Here is an 18,672-nt window from a genome sequence, read left to right as displayed (position 1 = left end):
AAGAACAAATATTTCAGTCCTCAAGGGTCCGTTTCTTGTTGGGTGGTCGCCATGGAGACTTTAAGTTCCTGCCTCCAGCAGGCTATGCACCATGTTATGAAGCCCTGCTTCCCAAAGAAAAGATGCGTGTGGAGCCTGTGAAGGAGTATAAAAGAGACCTGGAGGGAGTGAGAGATCTGCTGGGCACCACGAAGTTCCTGTCCCAGGCTTCCTTCATTCCTGTTCCTGTTAACACCAGCCAGGTGAGATGATATCAGTAACTCACTATGTAATTCACTGTGTTTTTACACTCTATTCTACCTGTTCTGCCATGGCAGCATAATTAATCCAAGATTAATCAAAGATTGCACGATATGGCTATAGTATACAGCTGTACTATAAAATAATAACATTTATAATTAGCATTTATTAAGAACAAATATTTCAGAGACCCAGCTGGTCTCTGATTAATCAGATTTTAATAAGATTTAGCTGGCTCAAGGTGGCATTGTTTTGAGCATGTGGGGTTACAGGACAAGATCAGCTTGGCAAGCAAAACTCTACTTTCATTCTGCCACCATTATTCAATCCTAAACGCTTTAGCATTCTCTCTTGCGTCACATCAATCTAAAGAGCTTTATGGGCCATGAATTAAAGAGCGGTATTAGTTTTGAAGTGTCTGACTTAAATCATATCACTGCTCTTGCTGATTCATTCCTATCACTGCACCGATTAATTATTTCACTCGCTAATTAATCAAATAACTGTGCAGAAATAGTTCTAACTTCTAAGTAGAAACACTAGGATTTTACATTTTAAAATGTAATTTGAAAAGCAAGCATTTCTTAGTATTATCAATATTAAAAGAAGTTGTGCTACTTAATATTTTTGTGGAAACTGATACATTTTTTCAAGATTCTTTGATGATTAGAATGTTCAAAAGAACAGCATTTATATGAAATATAAATCTTTTAGAAAAAAATGATAAATGTCTTTACTCTCACTTTTGATCATTTTGATGCATCATTGCTGAATAAAACTATTAATTTATAATTTTATTAATTGTTAAATTTATTAATCTAACAAATCTTGCTGACCTCAAACTTTTTGGTACTATACTGTATTTTAAATATCAGCTAGTGTAAAAATTCGAAATCAGTCTCCTAGCAGAAGTACAGAATTATAGGCAAATATTAAATGCTAGATTTCTGTGAATGTTTTTACTTTTATAAATATAGAATGCATCACATTTTGTTATTTATTTTACAGTGATTTACTGGTAATTTGATAATATTTGCTATTTTTCAGGTCCGAGATGACAACAAGAGACAGCACCCTTGTCTTGTTGACTTCTCTAAACTGCCAGAAACAGAAAAGAATTATAACCTGCAGATGTCAACAGAAACTTTGAAGTGAGTATTACCGCAATGACGTGCATATAAAGGGCTGTAGATAAGGCCATTATTATTAAAATGCTTATGGTAATTAAATGTATGTCAGTAAATATTGATAAGCTGTGGCTACAAAATTAATTTCATCCCTATAGACTCTCTAGACTCAGCAATATTTAGATCGAAACGCATTAACCAGCTCAATGAGGTGTTGAACAGATTCATTTCTTTTGATAAATACTGTAATGCATTACTTGTCTTTGACACTTCGATTCTCATCTTTCATAAAATATTGGCCATATTGTTTTGCTGATAATTTCCTCAGTTTTCTAAAAGTTATTTTCTTTCAGGACCCTACTTGCTTTGGGATGCCATGTTGCACAAGTCAATATAAATGCTGAAGACGACCTGAAAAAAATGAAACTCCCCAAGAAGTAAAACCAACACACATATAGAACACCGAAATGAAAATGTTTCTCAATCTGCCTAAATGAAGTTTGATTGACAAGTTTTAATACTGTGAAATGTTTGGCCTTTAATTCTTTTCTCATTTATATCCTCCTTATTAAAGCTACATGATGGCAAATGGCTATAAACCTACACCACTAGACCTTTCTGATGTGAAACTGACACCTGGTCAAGAGGTTCTAGTTGATAAATTGGCTGAAAATGCTCATAATGTTTGGGCCAAAGATCGCATCAAACAAGGATGGACCTATGGTATTCAGCAGGTAACAATGTCTTGTTCAATATTCATTAGATATGAAATTGGATTTGTCCGTTTCCCTGAAGTGCATTGACAAACCTGTTAAGAATGATAGTAAAAAAAAGTAAATTGAATGTCCTTTTATTTTTCCATAAAGTTGTGTAACATCATTTCTTTTGCATTTTATTCAAAGGATCTGAAAAACCGTCGTAATCCACGGCTGGTGCCATATGCTTTATTAGACGAACGCACTAAGAAATCAAACAGAGACAGTCTTCGAGAGGCCATCCGTACTCTGGTTGGTTATGGATATTTTATAGACCCACCTGATCAAGAGAGTGAGTTTTAATGTTTTTACTCTTCAGTGACTATATATATAGTGTGTATTGTTCATAACTTTGCCATTTTTTCCATTCTGTAGCTGCTCACATTGTAGAGAAGGAGGGCATTGAATCCATCCGTCTCTTCCGTGTGGAGAAGACCTACGCTGTGAAGACAGGGAAGTGGTATTTTGAGTTTGAGGCGCTCACTGGAGGTGACATGCGGGTGGGCTGGGCACGGCCCGGATGCAGATCTGATATGGAACTGGGACTAGATGACCAGTCCTTTGTCTTTGATGGCTACAGGGTAATTATCTGATACTGGCACTGTTTTATTTTTGTTTTATGCTGGTACAAGGTATTGAGGACAAACAGTGGAGTTCAAAACATTTTCAGTCTGTGTCAACACATTCAAAATATATAGAACAAAACAGAAGTATATTCTGATGAATCTAACTGATCTTATATTCTATCACAAGATTACCTTGCTAATATTGTTTTAGTCGATAAGCGATGATACATGATTTGAAAGGTTTCTAAAAAATCGCTCCCAGGGCCGCCGGGTTCATATGGGCAGTCATTTCTTTGGGAGGACGTGGACTAAAGGAGATGTGGTGGGCTGCATGATCAACATGGAGGACAAATCCATGATATTCACCCTGAATGGAGAGATCGTAATCACCAACAAGGGCTCTGAGCTCTGCTTTGCTGACTTTGAAGCTGAAGATGGTAAACAGACAATAATCATCATAAGCACAAAGGATCTGTAATATATTATATATAGGCAAATCACATATTATAAGAATGAAAGTAAAGGAAAAAGGCATTCTTTTTTTTTTTTTTTTTGGAAGTAATTGGTCCAAAATTTTTAAGACATGTTTTGAACTGATACACACTGACCTTTGTCACCATAGGATTCATCCCAGTGTGCAGCCTGGGTCTTTCCCAAATTGGCTGCATGAATTTAGGAAAAGACGCTAGTACTTTTAAGTACTACACTATGTGTGGCCTTCAGGAGGGCTTTGAACCCTTTGCTGTTAATATGAATCGAGAAGTCACCATGTGGTTCAGCAAACGCCTACCTACGTTTGTTAATGTACCAGAGGACCACCCCCATATTGAGGTGCAAATAGATGTTGTGAATTATACCTTTTTACTCTCTTGGAAAATACTGGGGTAGATTCTTTAAACTGCATCCCTTTTGCATTTAGGTTACTAGAATAGATGGGACTGTGGACACACCTCCATGTCTAAAGGTGACACACAAGACATATGGGACCCAGACCAGCAATGACGACATGGTCTGCTGTCGTCTAAGCATGCCTGTTGAATTCCCTTGGAAGATCACTGATGTCAGTGAGGTGATCGCTGAGGACCAAAAAGCCAAGAAGGATGATGGAGGCAAGATTGATTATGGCAGCATTACAAAGGTAAAAATACTTTACATCTTGTTAATGCTAACCAATGTAGACTTATACATTGAGAATAATGAAAGAACCTTATTATTGTACTCAATTGACTTTTGATGTACTTGTGCTTAAGTACTTCTACTCTGTGAGAGTGTTTGCTGGACAAGATCCATCATCTGTTTGGGTGGGCTGGGTGACACCAGACTACCACTACTATAGCAAGCACTTCAGCCTCAGCACAGTTCGCACTGTCACTGTAACGCTGGGAGACGAGCGGGGACGTGTTCATGAGAGGTCGGTTCAAAAGACTGGTTCACACTTCCAAAAGAAACCCATTATTTCAGACTACTGTTGTTTTCACAGTTATTTTCACTCTACTCCAACATATATCCCAGACGTATTGGAAATTTCCCCTGATTGAAATGTGTTGTCTTTTTGTCATCTCTTTTAATTCAGTGTGAGAAGGAGTAATTGTTACATGGTCTGCGCTGGGGATGTTGTCAGCGGCTCCACAGGCCGTAGTAACACTGATCTGGAGATTGGCTGCTCCATAGATCTGGCCTCAGGCCTGGTCTCATTCACTGCCAATGGCAGAGATCTGCCTACTGCATACCAGGTAATCTCAGCTCCTAACCTTTAACAAAATAGGACACAACGACATTGCTAGATGTAAATAACATCCTAAGCTTATCCCGTTAGTACCGTATCATAATGCAAAGCTTACGTACTACAATTCACTTCACATTTTCAGGATTTTTAAGTTGACTTTCTTTATGCACCAAGAGCTTGTAACACTCCAAAGAGAAAGGAAAAATTTAAATTGCATCATATGACCCCTTTAATGCTTCTAAGGTTTCCTAGAGGAGATAATAAAATAAGTGACAATACTGTTATGCTTCTTAGTATAGTGGTGACAAAAGTCTGAAGTTTAAATCCTAGAGAAACTTTAACTTTTTCTTATTAAAATTAAGTTTAAAATTGCAAATGAGGATTTCAGTGGCACAATCCCAGCCAGTTTGTTGTTTAATGTGCAGTTGTTTTGTACTAATGTATCACAATGTGTAGCGCTACCCCAGTACAATAATGGTGCAAAAACCAAGAGGTGACAAAATGGCTGCATCCAAAATCACTTTTTGTTTTTTTGAGTAGGTTAAGTGCTTTGCAACCATTACAAAAAATATGTTCTCTATATTGTGAATGTGTTTAATATGAATGTATTCTGGATGTACTACATTTGTCATGTTGTCATTATCATGTGACCCACCATTCATAACTCGTCTCCTGTGGCCTCATGGGATAGTGAAGTGTCCACTGGACACTTCAGAATCTCACAGGAAGTAGGTCATCTGGGTAGTTTCTGCCTAATCTTTTATGAGTACTGTGATTTCGGACATATGTACTACTCTTTTCACATAATATAGTGTAGTAGTTATAGTAGGGACTTTTTTTTTGGATGCAGCCAATATGCCATCACTTGCTGCATTTTTAGTACATTCCAGTCTGATTTTCTTTTTAAAAGTTGGCTAAATGTTAAAGGGTTTTATTTCAATGAAAAGTAAAGTATTTGGAATGTTATTCCCAACTTTGGTTTGAAAGTGAAACTTTCTACAGAGCCAGTAATGGTTAGCGCAGTGTAATTTTAATGAATCTCTGTGCTTTTCTAGTCTTAGTTTACCTCAGGCTCTGATTTTGAATCAGACTCACAACAGCAAATATTTAAAAGGCTGTATCATGTCTGAGCAGTCTGAATTTACTTTAATCCTAAGTAGTGTGCAACACTTGCTTGTCCAAGTAGAGCAAGTAAACTTATCAGAATAGACTTCATATGCTTTCTTCTGCCTTCTTTTAGGTTGAGCCTAACACTAAGCTCTTCCCTGCTGTGTTTGTTCAACCCACAAGTCCCAACCTCTTCCAGTTTGAGTTTCCAAAAATCCCAGTAAGTCTATATACTATTAATGTTTTCAAGTTCCTCCATTTCACACATTATAATTCACTGACATGATCTGCATCAATCCTCACACAGGATGCAATGCCCCTGTCTTCAGCCATCTTTAAGAGTTTACAAAGAAACCCAGAGCCCCAGTGTCCTCCTCGGCTGGATGTGCAGACAATCGTGTCCGTGTTGTGGAGCAGAATGCCCAACACCTTCCTGTCGGTGGAGACGGCCCGTGTGAGTGAGAGGCATGGCTGGGTGGTGCAGTGTCTGGAGCCCCTGCAGATGATGGCTGTTCATATCCCAGAGGAGAACAGGTGATGCATTACTCATACGCTCTGTTTTCCACATGCAATGACTTGCAACTTTGTATTCCTGGGAATGTGACCTTTCATTGAAATAAAACCCCTTAAGTGCTCATTTGGCTCCAATGCCAGCTGGCTTGAATGAAGATCTTAACCTACTTCCTGTTTGCCACGCCGTAGGTGTATCGACATCATGGAACTATCAGAAAACGAAGATCTACGGCAGTTCCACTATCATACTTTAAAGGTCTTCTGCGCCCTTTGTGCATTGGGCAACACTCGCGTTGCTCACGCCCTCTGTAGCCATCTTGACCAATCGCAGCTCCTGTATACCATTGATAACCAGTACCTGTCTGGTCAACTGCGTGAAGGCTTTTACGATGTCCTCATCAGCATTCACCTGGAGACGGGCAAAGAGGCCCATCTCATGATGAACAATGAGTTTATAATCCCAGTAACGGATGAGACGAGGAGCATCCGCCTCTTCCCTGACGACTCTAAGCGTCACTCTCTTCCTGGCGTAGGCTTGAGCACTTCACTTGCCCCTCGTTTCAACTTCACCCCTCCGTATTTCATTACCCCCAAGCGCGATCTGCCTCTCTTCAGCCCTCAGATCCCTCTGGGTATCCTGAAGGAGAAAGCCATCAGTATGCTTACGGAAGCTGTGCAGGGCGGAGGCGCCCACATTCGAGATCCTGTGGGCGGAAGCGTTGAGTATCAGTTTGTGCCGATTCTCAAGCTGATCGGCACCCTGCTGATAATGGGTGCGATGACCAGCGAGGAGGTGAGGACCATCCTGCTTCTCATTGACCCCGGCGTGTTTGGGGATGGGAAGGAGGAGGAGGAGCAAACGGCAGTGGCGGAACAGGGAGCGGAGAAAGAGGAGGCCGCCAGTAATGAAGAGAAGGCTGTGGAGGCAGGGGAGGAGGAGAGTAAAGAGGCCAAGCAGTCTCCCAAAGGTCTTCTAGAGAAAAGCTTGCCTGAGTCGGTCAAACGGCAGGTGAGTAACTTGTTATCTTGTACATTATGGTCTGTTGTTTGCATTCATATTTGTGACGAGTGGGGGCGGGGCCGAGAGCCGTGGGAACGGAGCGAGGCCGGTGGAGTAATTGATAATGAGCGACACCGGCACCACTCACTGGTCACTCCTCCCTTTTATCCTTCCGGAGCTCCTCCGTGAGACTCGAGACCGGTGAGTGGTGCAGGTGTCGCTCATTATTACTCCACCGGCCTCGCTCCGTTCCCACGGCTCTCGGCCCCGCCCCCACTCGTCACAATATTACTTTACAATTAAGGTCCATATTGTGGTTAAGATTTTAATCTGAAAAAGTTGTTTACAAGCTCTTCAGTGATTGAAGCATGCTTGCTCTTGTCTTGCTATTTTTTAACTTGAGACAGAAGTGTAATTTATTTTATTTCATTATTATGTAATTATTTATCTCATTAATAACTCATTAAAAGCTCATTAAAGTTTTTTTTTTTTTAAGGAAGAAATAAGAAGTATGACTGTCGTAATTACCATAATTACTAGATGACACGAACCCAAATGTTCTGCCAGGAGCAGTTCACATCCTCAGTCTCAGAATAATGCATTCTATGGCAACACTATTAACGCCAAAATGAATCTGTGTAATTAAATAATCAATAGACAAAACATTGTGTTTCATTAATAAACTTTTAAAGTTCATTTAACTTATTTAGCAGGATATTAGACATTAGTTATCCAGCTCTACGCTATCTACTTTCATATTAACTTTGCCATTATTAAGACATTAACAGTAGTCATTTATTGGACTAATTAAATGGAAATAAAAATAACATTTTACTGCAGAATCTGCTGCTGTTTTGAGTGTTTCCACACGGCAATACAGCAGTCAGGTGGTACAAGTCGGAGTTTACAAATTGTAATTACGACATTACCTGAAATAATAATTAATATGCCAGTTGAAAATCAAAATATTGGCTTCATTTGTTTATTCCAATCAGTAAAATGCATTTGCATGAGATATTTACATGGTTCTTGTGCATTTAACCAAGGTGAGTATGAATGAGTATAGGAACTACAAAATCTTCCTGTGGAGGTTTATATTTCCCACCAATTTTTAGGCCTCAACTGTACCTCTAAAATATCTTGACTGAGATACTGTATATGCATTCAAATGAAGTGAGATTTTGTGTAATTGTTTGGTTGTTGTGCAGATGTGTGAACTGCTGCACTATTTCTGTGACTGTGAGCTGAAGCAGCGCATTGAGGCTATAGTGGCCTTCTCAGATGATTTTGTGTCCAAGCTGCAATTCAATCAGAAGTTCCGCTACAATGAGTTGATGCAAGCCCTCAACATGTCAGCTGCTGTCACTGCCAAGAAGACAAGAGAGTTTCGCTCACCTCCCCAAGTGCAGGTAAGCCTTCTTCATAGACTCACATAAAGCCTCATTCTTCATAGATCTCAGAATGTCCAGAAAAGACCTTTAATGACACTTGAACACTTGAATGAAAGACGTCAGACCATCTCCATTGTCTTCAGCACATGCAGCTCATAATGTGTTCACTTTTCCTGTTGTATAATTTCAAATATATTTGGTTTTATTATACAAAATAAAAAAAAAATGTTGACAGAGGATTGCTCCTCCTGCTGTCTCCATGTTACTGCTAATTTCTGAATGCAAGCTGCATCGTTGTGAATGGGAGCGAGAAAATAAACACCTTGGCATCACAACAGATTTTCAGCTGTACAGCAGTATTACTAATAAACCAGTGCCAATGTCTTGACTTATTGTCTTTTGATTTGTGCTTAGCACAGCTCCAAGACTCTTGGACTAGACTTTTTCCAGAATCATTCATTTTTACTTTTTTTAATTACACTTCTGTTTCGGTAACTGAAAAGATGCATCTTTTCTTGCATTAAATGCACACCACATCTACTAACTGAGAAAAACCCTTGTAGTTTAGCTTATGTGGCCATTGTAAGCTCATGTCGGAAATAAACTGGTCTGTCTTTGTAACCAGGGCAACAGAAAGGTTTTTTACAGATACAGCTGATTTCCATTAGAATGTTACATAACGTCTGTTAAAGGTTAGGCTTATGAAATCTATATTTCATGATCCATCATATTTTAAAAAAGATTTCAGATTGCATCTCAGTTTTGGTTGTGGTGAAGTGATGCTTTTTTTCCTGAAGCAGCATATATATTTTTAATTGCAGATAAACATGTTGCTGAACTTCAGTGCTGGTGATGATTGCACCTGCCCTGAGGAGCTGCAAGAGGAGCTTCAAAGCTTCCATGATGACCTGCGACTACATTGTGGTATATTTTTATCCATTCTTTCCATTGTTTACCTCCATTCTCAACCTATTTCTCTCTAAGTAACTGTACTCTGTTTAAAAAGAAAAAGTCAAATCATTTTCAAATTCTACGTCATATAATCTTGTGATGTTCTTTCAGTTTCGTTTAGTTTTAATTATACTTCCTTAAATTCAACTAAATTACAAATCTATAGCCTGTTCTACCACAATTCAAATTCAAGGGTTTTAAAGGCATAATTAATTCAGTTCTGAATGGTGCACAACCCTGATATCATGAATTGTCATTTGCAGCACGAATAATCAGAAGATGCAGATAAAGTTTTCATCTTTGTGTATATACACAGGAATCCCTATGGAAGAGGAAGAGGAGGAGCAGGACACATCTCTTAAAGGCCGCCTAATGTCCCTGGTATACAAGATTAAAGGTCGTCCCCAAAAAACTGAGGAAAAACCAACGGAGCAAGAACAGGCTGCTCCTAGTAAGGCTTGTTAAAAATAGATTCTTCAAACGTTTTATATTTCGTAGTGTTTCATTATACCTTTGTTCTGCTGTATCTGGTTAAAAAAAGACTATCTCTTGAGGGTCAGAACATTCTAAACCAAGCTATGGTTTAGAGCAACATTTCTAAAGACTTCTACACATTATTTAACATGTACTTAATGTGTTTAAAGCTTAGCTGCACTCCCAAAGAAGTAGATCAAAAGTAGTACTAAAATGCTATGAAAAAAGACCATAAATCATGTCCTAAATGTAAGTATTAAATAGAGGTATTTCCATTAAAGAGACAAGGAGGGCAGGACAAAAAGGGGAAAATACAGTACCAAATGAAAAATATGTTTTTTTTTCTATTAACAAAAGTTATATGACTTGGTTTCAATAAACATGCAAAAATATTGTGCTATCAGTGTTGAAACCATATAAACATCACATGGAACATAATTTACATTAGACCAAAAAAAAAATATCCAAATGCAGAGACAGGCTTTTCTTTTACACTACTGATATTAAGTTAATAATAAATGGCTTATGATCAGAAACATTGTTTCTACTGTGTTTGTGTTATAAACCCTTTGAAATCAAAAGAAAGTCAGTACTGAGCTTCAAATCAGCAAAAAAGGGTATTAAGGTGGCAAGGATATTAGCATAGACTTAAATCATGTTACCAGCCATGGGTAGACAAGTACGTATTAAAATGGATGTAATTTGCAGATGTTGGATAAAAAGCGTCAGTGCTGCACTTTCTCTTGATGAGAGAAGTATGTGATTAGAGCAGCTATTCCAAAAAAAGCACACGGGGCAATTTGTGAATAGAAAATATTAATAGATGTAACGACATACACTAATGGTCCTAACACATGACTAGAGCACAGGGTCTGAAATCTCTTCTACATGAAGGGCCATTTTTAATTTAATATTAGTAATTACTGTTCCATATCACCCTTATTCATTTATTAATATTAGTATACTTTATGCAGTATAATACAATACACCAGTTCAACAGTTACAGCATTAATAAGCATTATATTGCAAAGATCTAATTAAAAATGAAAAAAACAAACCATGCAAATATCTTTTTATCAAAGTCTGTATTGTCTCCTCCAGCAAACCTGAAGGAGCTGATATCTCAGACTATGGTCACCTGGGCTCAGGAGTGCAAGATCCAAGACCCGGCACTGGTCCGCAGCATGTTCAGCCTTTTGAGAAGGCAGTATGATGGCATCGGTGAGCTGCTCAGGGCCTTGAGGAAGAGCTACACCATCAGTGCCAAATCTGTATGGGACGCGATAAACCTGCTGGCCTCGCTGGGTCAGATCCGTTCACTACTTAGCGTCCGCATGGGGGAAGAGGAGGGCCAGCTTATGATCGACGGCCTGGGGTAAAATTTCAACTTCCATTCTTTAAGAGGTTTACATCCTACTATACATTTAGATTGCCCTTGCCATCATCTAATACTCACTTACACTCCCACTTCCTGTTTTATTTTACATTTATTTAGACAAAATAGTTCAGAATTTGCAAATCAACCATCGTCTTTTCACATCAGCCAGATTTTTAATATCAAAGCATCCCTTCACTGTACAGCTACATCCTATAAAGTGTTTGTCTTATTCTTGCACTCAGGGACATCATGAACAACAAAGTGTTTTACCAGCATCCAAATCTGATGCGTGTTCTTGGCATGCACGAGACAGTAATGGAGGTCATGGTCAATGTGCTGGGAGGAGGCAAGGATAAGGTACTTTTTTTGAGCCATACTGCCCAAAAGGTGCTTTTTCTGGGGTGGGATGCTCCGGTTATGTTCAGTTTATGTAATTTATTATATCCCGATGGTGTGACTTCAGTTGTAATGCACATGCTTAAGAAGTTTCTTCTGTCCGTTTTATCAACTGATAAAGAACAAAACTTCTTCACAAGTTGCTTTTGTTCCTCTTGTATGCCACTTTGGATAATCGTCTGCCGAATGCATAAATGTAAATGTTTAGACTTCAGATAATATTGTTTATGATTATAATAAGATCCCATGACTCAGTTGGACACTTGTGAGTCCAGGCCGGGCCAAACCCCTCTCAGCCAAACCTTCTTAAACTAAACACGATATCTAGAGGGATAACACATAGTGCATGGGAAGATACAGTACCTATAGTACCCCGTGTCTAACAGCTTAATACCTCCTTATGTATTAGGGGTGGCAATAGGGCGAAAGCTAAGACAAGAACAGAAGGAATGGGTCGCTTCTCATGCCAGTCCTTTTTGGGATTTGAGGAGTCTAGGATGTGAATTAATACCACTGACTATGCCAGATATGACATTGCCACAGTGTCTCTCATTTCTGCTTGGCAGCCTCATTAAAGAGGCCTCACGCAAAGGGACGTGGGTTGCAGACATTTAGGGTGACCATATTCCCTGCTCAGATGAAGTACAGAACATATTTGCTTGTATTTGCCTCACGTCTCATATTTCAGTCTGGTTTAACTGTCTGGGGGGGTTCTTTCGATATCTGGAGTATGTTACATTACACACATTTAGTAGCCGTGTGAGGACACGCACGCGAAAAAGATGAAAGATTAATTTGAAGTGTGAAGGAAACGATCTCCGTCTGTGCAGGGTGAAATGAATGCTGTTTTTAACTCTCAGGAGATTGCCTTCCCCAAGATGGTGGCCAGCTGTTGTCGCTTCCTGTGCTACTTCTGTCGCATCAGCCGTCAGAACCAGAAGGCTATGTTTGACCACCTGAGCTACCTCCTGGAGAACAGCAGTGTGGGGCTGGGTAATCACACACACGCAAACACACAGTTCTTCAGGGATGCAGGTCAGGCAGGGCTGAATCACAGTGTCTGTGTTGCCATGTCCACTTATTAAAGTGACTTTGGGCAGTTTGTTTTTCTCGTAGTCTTTTTGGGCTTATTTTACTGCCACAGTCACGTATTTCAGCTTGCAAATGCTGCTAGCTGTGGGCACAAAAATGAGATATGCCACACATACACCACAGAGGACAGCAACTCAAAGGGGAGTGGCAAAAGTTGTGTTACTGTACATACCTTATAAAAACTGGGTAGTTACACCTCTGTGTTTGGTCTCCAGAGCACAATAAAGGTCTCTAATAGCAGTTATGAAATATCCCCACCTACTGTTTGAGCCACACTCTGTGAATTATTATTAATCGCTGTAGTTTGTTTGTCCTAAGCTCCTGTTTTTTATTCTTTCCCTATTCTTTCCATATAAGTCTTATATGCTCACTGACACTACATTTATATGATACGAATGTACAGTAAAACAGTAATATTGTAAAATTTTGCTACAATTGAAAATAGCTTTTTTCTGTTTTAATATATTTTAAAATGTAATTTATTCCTGAAATTGCAACGCTGAATTTTCAGAAGTCATTACTTCAGTCACATGCTCCTTCAGAAATCATTCTAATATGCAGATTTGACTTTTTTTTTTTTTTTTTAAAGGAAATCTTTTATAACATTATAATTTCTTTTACTGTCACTTTTTATTAATTTAATATGTCCTTTCTTTAAAACAATTATAAACCTTAAACCATAAACACTTCCCTAAAAACAAAACTTGCATTGGTCGGGAAAGTAATTTATTTCAGGCTTTTTGCGTAAGACCGGCTTGCTTGTTTTTTGAGCAAGATCTGGCAACCCTGCACAGTGCACTGTTTTGACTGTGAATAATAGCTTGTGCAGCTGAGAGCACCTGACTGTGCAGGAGTCGTTTCCTATAACAGCACATTAATGAGCAGCTGAGAGCCCACTCACCCCTTTATAGGCCTTATCACCCTCAGATCAATGACAGGACAGATTAGATCAGATGAAGATAAGGCCGGGAGCTGCATCCATAGATGTACAATTTTATGTTAACATTTCTTCATGTTGCATAGATAGTGTTATGCAGCTACAGTGTTAGTTATTACATTTTTTATTAATACAAGCTCACCGACTGGTATGTGCAAAGCAGCAGAATTAGGTTGTAATCAGAAATCCATCCAAATATGCTGAAATGTATGGTTGTAAACAATAATTAATATAAATGATATAAAGTGAAGAAGATTATAACTCTTTATAATTGCTAAACTAAAGATATTTTAGAAAACTATTTCTATACGTTTATAGCATAGCATAATATAATAACATGGACAAGAGGATGAGATACCTAGTTGGAAAAAAAGGAAAGACTGCCATCTGTTGGTGATTTTGCCTCAGTAAAAATCTGCTATCCCTATTGGCCATATGGAGATAATCTTTGTTTCCTATTTCTCTAGCTTGCCCAGCCATGAGAGGCTCTACACCTTTAGATGTGGCTGCCTCCTCTGTGATGGACAACAACAGTTTAGCTCTGGCACTTGAGGAACCTGATCTTGAGAAGGTACCAGTTCAACATCAGTATAACATCATCTCTTCTCATATGACGGTGCTTAGTAAGATTCTTTAAAATTACACGGAATTTATATAGAAGGCTTCCTTGTAAAGAAAAAAAAACAGTTAAATAAACTTTTGATGGTATACTTACCATTGTTGTGACAGTCACTGAGTTTTTAGTAGAGCATCATCGGATTAGCAGCATGGATCAAGCTATGGTAATTGATGTATTGTGTTGCACTGCCAAATAAAGTTACTGGCTGAATGAAAATAAATTTGGCTAAGCCAATCTTTAGTGCCATTAGTTTCATTTTGGATTCTGTCCATGTATGTTTTCAGGTGGTGACATATCTGGCAGGCTGTGGCTTACAGAACTGCCCAATGCTCATTGCCAGGGGATACCCAGACATTGGCTGGAACCCAATTGAAGGAGAACGTTATTTATCCTTCCTACGGTTTGCTGTCTTTGTCAATTGTTAGTCCATTTTACCACAAAGATGAGTTTTCATGTCTTGTTTCTTGGTTAATGGAAAAGGACTTGTATCATTATGTAAACGTTATGTTATGTATCATTGTCTATGTATCATTCTGGTCATCTCAGGTGAAAGTGTTGAAGAGAATGCTAATGTAGTGGTGAAGCTTTTGATCAGGCGTCCGGAGTGCTTTGGACCTGCTCTCAGAGGAGAGGGAGGGCAAGGTTTACTCGCTGCCATGAAGGAAGCCATCAAGATCTCAGAAGATCCTGCTTTAGACCTGCCTAACTTACCCGAGGGGGCTGCACACACGTAAGACTACTGAATTCTTCCCTCAGATCTACATTATTTGCCATTTTATGTTAGGTGTGTAGAGTTGAAAAACTGAGCTGTAGTTTGAGTTGTCCTACCACCCCACGCTTTGACCTCAGGATTGAGCAAGCATGACTTAAAATAAGCATGTACACTCTTTGTTTTGACAGCGTCGGAGAGGATGAAGAGGAGGAGGAGGTCGCCCACATGGGCAACTCTATTATGTCTTTCTACTCAGCCCTTATTGATCTTCTGGGCCGCTGTGCACCTGAGATGCATGTGAGTGCTCATTTCTGCCACATTTTATTGATTTACCAAGCTAGGGGCAAAACTCGCAGTTTCCTTCACTTTAGTGCTGTTGCACTGTACATGGCTTCACTTTAATATTATACCGATGCTGTTTTACAGCTTATAAACAAAGGCAAAGGCGAAGCACTGCGTATCCGTGCCATCCTCCGTTCCTTAGTTCCCATGAAAGATTTGGTGGGAATTATCAGTATTCCACTCAAAATGCCGGTCGTCAATAAAGGTTTGTACATGTCACTAGATGCCTTTGAAAGAGTCTGAAGACATCATTTCTGAAACTCATTATGTGCCTAAGATTGATTGACGCTATTACTCTTTCAATGTCATCTTCATCCATTTGTGTCTCATTATCTGTGCTGCTTGTTCCACAGTCATTATAACCCTAATGTCTTTTTGTTTTAACTCTCTCGTTTGCTTAGATGGCACCGTGACAGAGCCAGATATGAATGCCAGCTTCTGTCCGGAGCATAGGGCACCCATGGTGCTTTTCCTGGACCGTGTCTATGGTATTGACGACCAGAGCTTCTTGATGCACCTGCTGGAGGTGGGCTTCCTGCCAGACCTGCGAGCATCAGCCTCCCTGGACTCGGTAAGGCTGCTTTGCAGTGCAAAAAAGAGAAAAGTCGCAGACATAAATTTATCATGCCTTGTGTGAAAAAGCCTAAAAGGTTCATGTGATGCCAAACATTTAATATGGTGATTCAGCAGAGGCAAAAAGTGGATAGTGTATGAATATCGAAAATAACCCATTTAATTTAGCTACAAATTAAGAGTGTATTTTGTGGTTTTGTATTATTAAAGTTTTCTTTTTTATTTATTCACATTTAATCAATGTAAACATTCAACTCATTTACATGATGATTTGTTTTTCATGTTATTTTTGCATCCATCAGGAGGTGCTCAGGACCACAGAGACAGCTCTGGCCATGAACCGCTACATTGGATCTGCAGTGCTTCCTCTGTTGACCCGCTGTGCTCATCTGTTCGCTCACACTGAGCACTATGCAACGCTCGTTGACTCTACGCTGCACACCATCTATCGCCTCTCAAAGGGCCGATCACTTACCAAGGCCCAGAGAGATGCTATTGATGAATGTCTACTGGCCATTTGCATGTAAGAACCTCTTGAAAACCTTTAGCGGAGTGGCTGGGATGGTTTCCACAGTTCAGGGGAATTAAAATGGCATTTTCATACTATAGATTACCATACTATTTCTTAATTAGAAATCGCTGGAATGTAGGTTAGGTATCATCTGATGCTATTTATACTTTCTTTAGGCATCTGAGGCCATCAATGCTACAGCAACTTTTACGTCGTCTTGTGCTTGATGTTCCACAGCTTACAGAGTACTGCAAGATGCCCATTAAGGTGAGTTTAGTAAACAGTAAATATAAGTACACTACTATTCAAAAGTTTGGGTGGTAAGATTTTTAAATGTTTTTGTAAGAAAACTTTTTTTGTTCGCCAAGGCTGCATTTATTTGATCAAAAATACTGTAAAACTGTAATATTGTGAAATATTATTACAATTTGAAATAACTGTTTTCTATTTTAATGTATTTATAGTGTCATTTATTCCTGTGATGGCAAAGTCTTCAGAAACACAAAAAAGTCTGAAATTGAAAGTTGTCAGTGTCACTTTTTTCCAGAAATAATTATGTCCTTTTTTAAGCAAATTTTTTTTTTATTATTTATATATTATTTATCAATGTTGAAAACAGCTGTGCTTCTTAATATCCTTGTGGAAAACCTGATACATTTTTTTCAGGATTCTTTGATAAATAGAAAGTTCAAAAGAACAGCATTTATTTAAAATAGAAATGCTTTTGCTCAATTTAATGCATCCTTGCTAAATAAAAGAAATAATTTATTTCAAAAACCAAAAATATACTGAACCCAAATGGAAGTGTACAATTCATCCTTATTACTCTTTGGTTACATTATTAATTTTAATAAGGCCTCTAGACGAAAATTCACTAAACAGTTGGGCAGTAAAATGGTGCATTGTCATTCTTTTGAATGCAGCACGACATATTTCTATGGAAATTACTATGGAAATTCCAACTTATTCACCAAACGCAGCACTATTTTCTTGGTGCAATTATTGTGGTCTTTTAATGATATTAAAAAGATGTTTGTCTATATTTCCGGTTGATCATGGCAGCAATGATTCATCAAATTATGATCACATAGTGGAGAAGAGTTTTGTGATTAAACAAATCCAAACACAAGATGTATTTAATGTGATTCACATTCAGGATTAATCTTGTGAGTCTGTTTTCACCGTTACCTATGATTTGCAAAAATTCCTTTTATGAAACAGGCGCTAAAACAATGCAGACAGCTTGTGCAAATGCACGCAATAAAAGGGCACACTTCATCCTTGGTAAAAAGTACGTCTCTCTACAGTGAGGTCACGCGGCTCATGTTTTGACAGCTTTACACACCCTGCACACACACAGGGCATCTGGATTGCACATTACCTGATGCAACTGCCACTATTAGTCACCACAGTTCCTCCTACCCATGATCCTTTGATAGGCAGGTGTGAGCAGGTTGTAATCTCCTCAACGTTTCAGCACCTTGTCTCTCTGCTGGCAGCTGTCTCACCCTATCATGACCACCCTACCATAGGGCAGGGTTATCAGAAGAGGGCTTGGCAGAAGAACACACACCTTTAAATTATGTTTCAGACATGTGAACCAAAAATGAAATTCCCTAAGTCAAATCCAAGTATAAAATCAACTCTTATTCTAGACTATTCTAGATAACAATCTGTCTGAAGAGTATAATTGAAAGTATTCTGAATGTTGACAGCTTAATCCACATATCTGTTTACCCTTGCAGCTGTTGACCAATCACTATGAGCAGAACTGGAAGTACTACTGTCTGCCAACAGGCCTGGGCAGCTATGGAATGGCATCAGAGGAGGAACTCCACCTCACCAAGAAACTCTTCTGGGGACTTTTTGATGCTCTTTCTCAAAAGGTACAAACATGCTTCAGTATAAATCTGGGCTGTCAGTTAAGCAAACAATGTATTCAAACAAATTGTTGTTTTTGATACCAATAAATAAAACTGATAGTTCACCCAAAAATGTAATTTTTTGTCTTTGTTTACTCACCCTCATGCCATTTCAAACCTGTATGATATTTCTTTCTTCTGTGGAACATAAAAGAATATCTTTTTAGAGATTGCTCTGTTTTTTTTTGTGCACACATCAATGGTCACCAAAGTTGTTTGGTTACCAACAATTTTCAAAATATCTTCTTTTGTGTTCCTCAGAAGAAAGAAAGCCATACAGGTTTAGAATAACACAAAGGATCGACAGAGTTTAAATGTTTGGGTGAACACAAATTTTGAT

At 38.7% G+C, this 18,672-nt stretch overlaps 1 protein-coding gene across 1 annotated transcript in view; it reads left to right on the top strand.

Moving 5' to 3' along the window:
* LOC107671773 (ryanodine receptor 3-like) overlaps nucleotides 1–18,672 on the top strand; it is a 62,624-nt gene that overhangs the window by 16,118 nt on the left and 27,834 nt on the right. The window contains exons 16-43 of the mRNA XM_016464733.1: nucleotides 1,288–1,391; nucleotides 1,721–1,804; nucleotides 1,942–2,101; nucleotides 2,270–2,414; nucleotides 2,498–2,703; nucleotides 2,951–3,125; nucleotides 3,311–3,519; nucleotides 3,608–3,826; nucleotides 3,939–4,099; nucleotides 4,262–4,421; nucleotides 5,655–5,741; nucleotides 5,829–6,055; nucleotides 6,224–7,043; nucleotides 8,243–8,443; nucleotides 9,247–9,349; nucleotides 9,693–9,827; nucleotides 10,952–11,225; nucleotides 11,471–11,585; nucleotides 12,485–12,617; nucleotides 14,121–14,224; nucleotides 14,557–14,692; nucleotides 14,819–15,002; nucleotides 15,173–15,281; nucleotides 15,411–15,531; nucleotides 15,728–15,897; nucleotides 16,202–16,422; nucleotides 16,587–16,677; nucleotides 18,156–18,296. Of these exons, the coding sequence (XP_016320219.1) occupies nucleotides 1,288–1,391; nucleotides 1,721–1,804; nucleotides 1,942–2,101; nucleotides 2,270–2,414; nucleotides 2,498–2,703; nucleotides 2,951–3,125; nucleotides 3,311–3,519; nucleotides 3,608–3,826; nucleotides 3,939–4,099; nucleotides 4,262–4,421; nucleotides 5,655–5,741; nucleotides 5,829–6,055; nucleotides 6,224–7,043; nucleotides 8,243–8,443; nucleotides 9,247–9,349; nucleotides 9,693–9,827; nucleotides 10,952–11,225; nucleotides 11,471–11,585; nucleotides 12,485–12,617; nucleotides 14,121–14,224; nucleotides 14,557–14,692; nucleotides 14,819–15,002; nucleotides 15,173–15,281; nucleotides 15,411–15,531; nucleotides 15,728–15,897; nucleotides 16,202–16,422; nucleotides 16,587–16,677; nucleotides 18,156–18,296 (4,995 nt within the window). The remainder of the gene's footprint in view (nucleotides 1–1,287; nucleotides 1,392–1,720; nucleotides 1,805–1,941; nucleotides 2,102–2,269; nucleotides 2,415–2,497; nucleotides 2,704–2,950; nucleotides 3,126–3,310; nucleotides 3,520–3,607; nucleotides 3,827–3,938; nucleotides 4,100–4,261; nucleotides 4,422–5,654; nucleotides 5,742–5,828; nucleotides 6,056–6,223; nucleotides 7,044–8,242; nucleotides 8,444–9,246; nucleotides 9,350–9,692; nucleotides 9,828–10,951; nucleotides 11,226–11,470; nucleotides 11,586–12,484; nucleotides 12,618–14,120; nucleotides 14,225–14,556; nucleotides 14,693–14,818; nucleotides 15,003–15,172; nucleotides 15,282–15,410; nucleotides 15,532–15,727; nucleotides 15,898–16,201; nucleotides 16,423–16,586; nucleotides 16,678–18,155; nucleotides 18,297–18,672) is intronic.

Source organism: Sinocyclocheilus anshuiensis, unplaced genomic scaffold (assembly GCF_001515605.1).
Source record: "Sinocyclocheilus anshuiensis isolate Anshui unplaced genomic scaffold, SAMN03320099.WGS_v1.1 scaffold148, whole genome shotgun sequence".
NCBI lineage: Eukaryota > Metazoa > Chordata > Actinopteri > Cypriniformes > Cyprinidae > Sinocyclocheilus > Sinocyclocheilus anshuiensis.
This window is presented reverse-complemented; position numbering and strand designations above follow the sequence as displayed.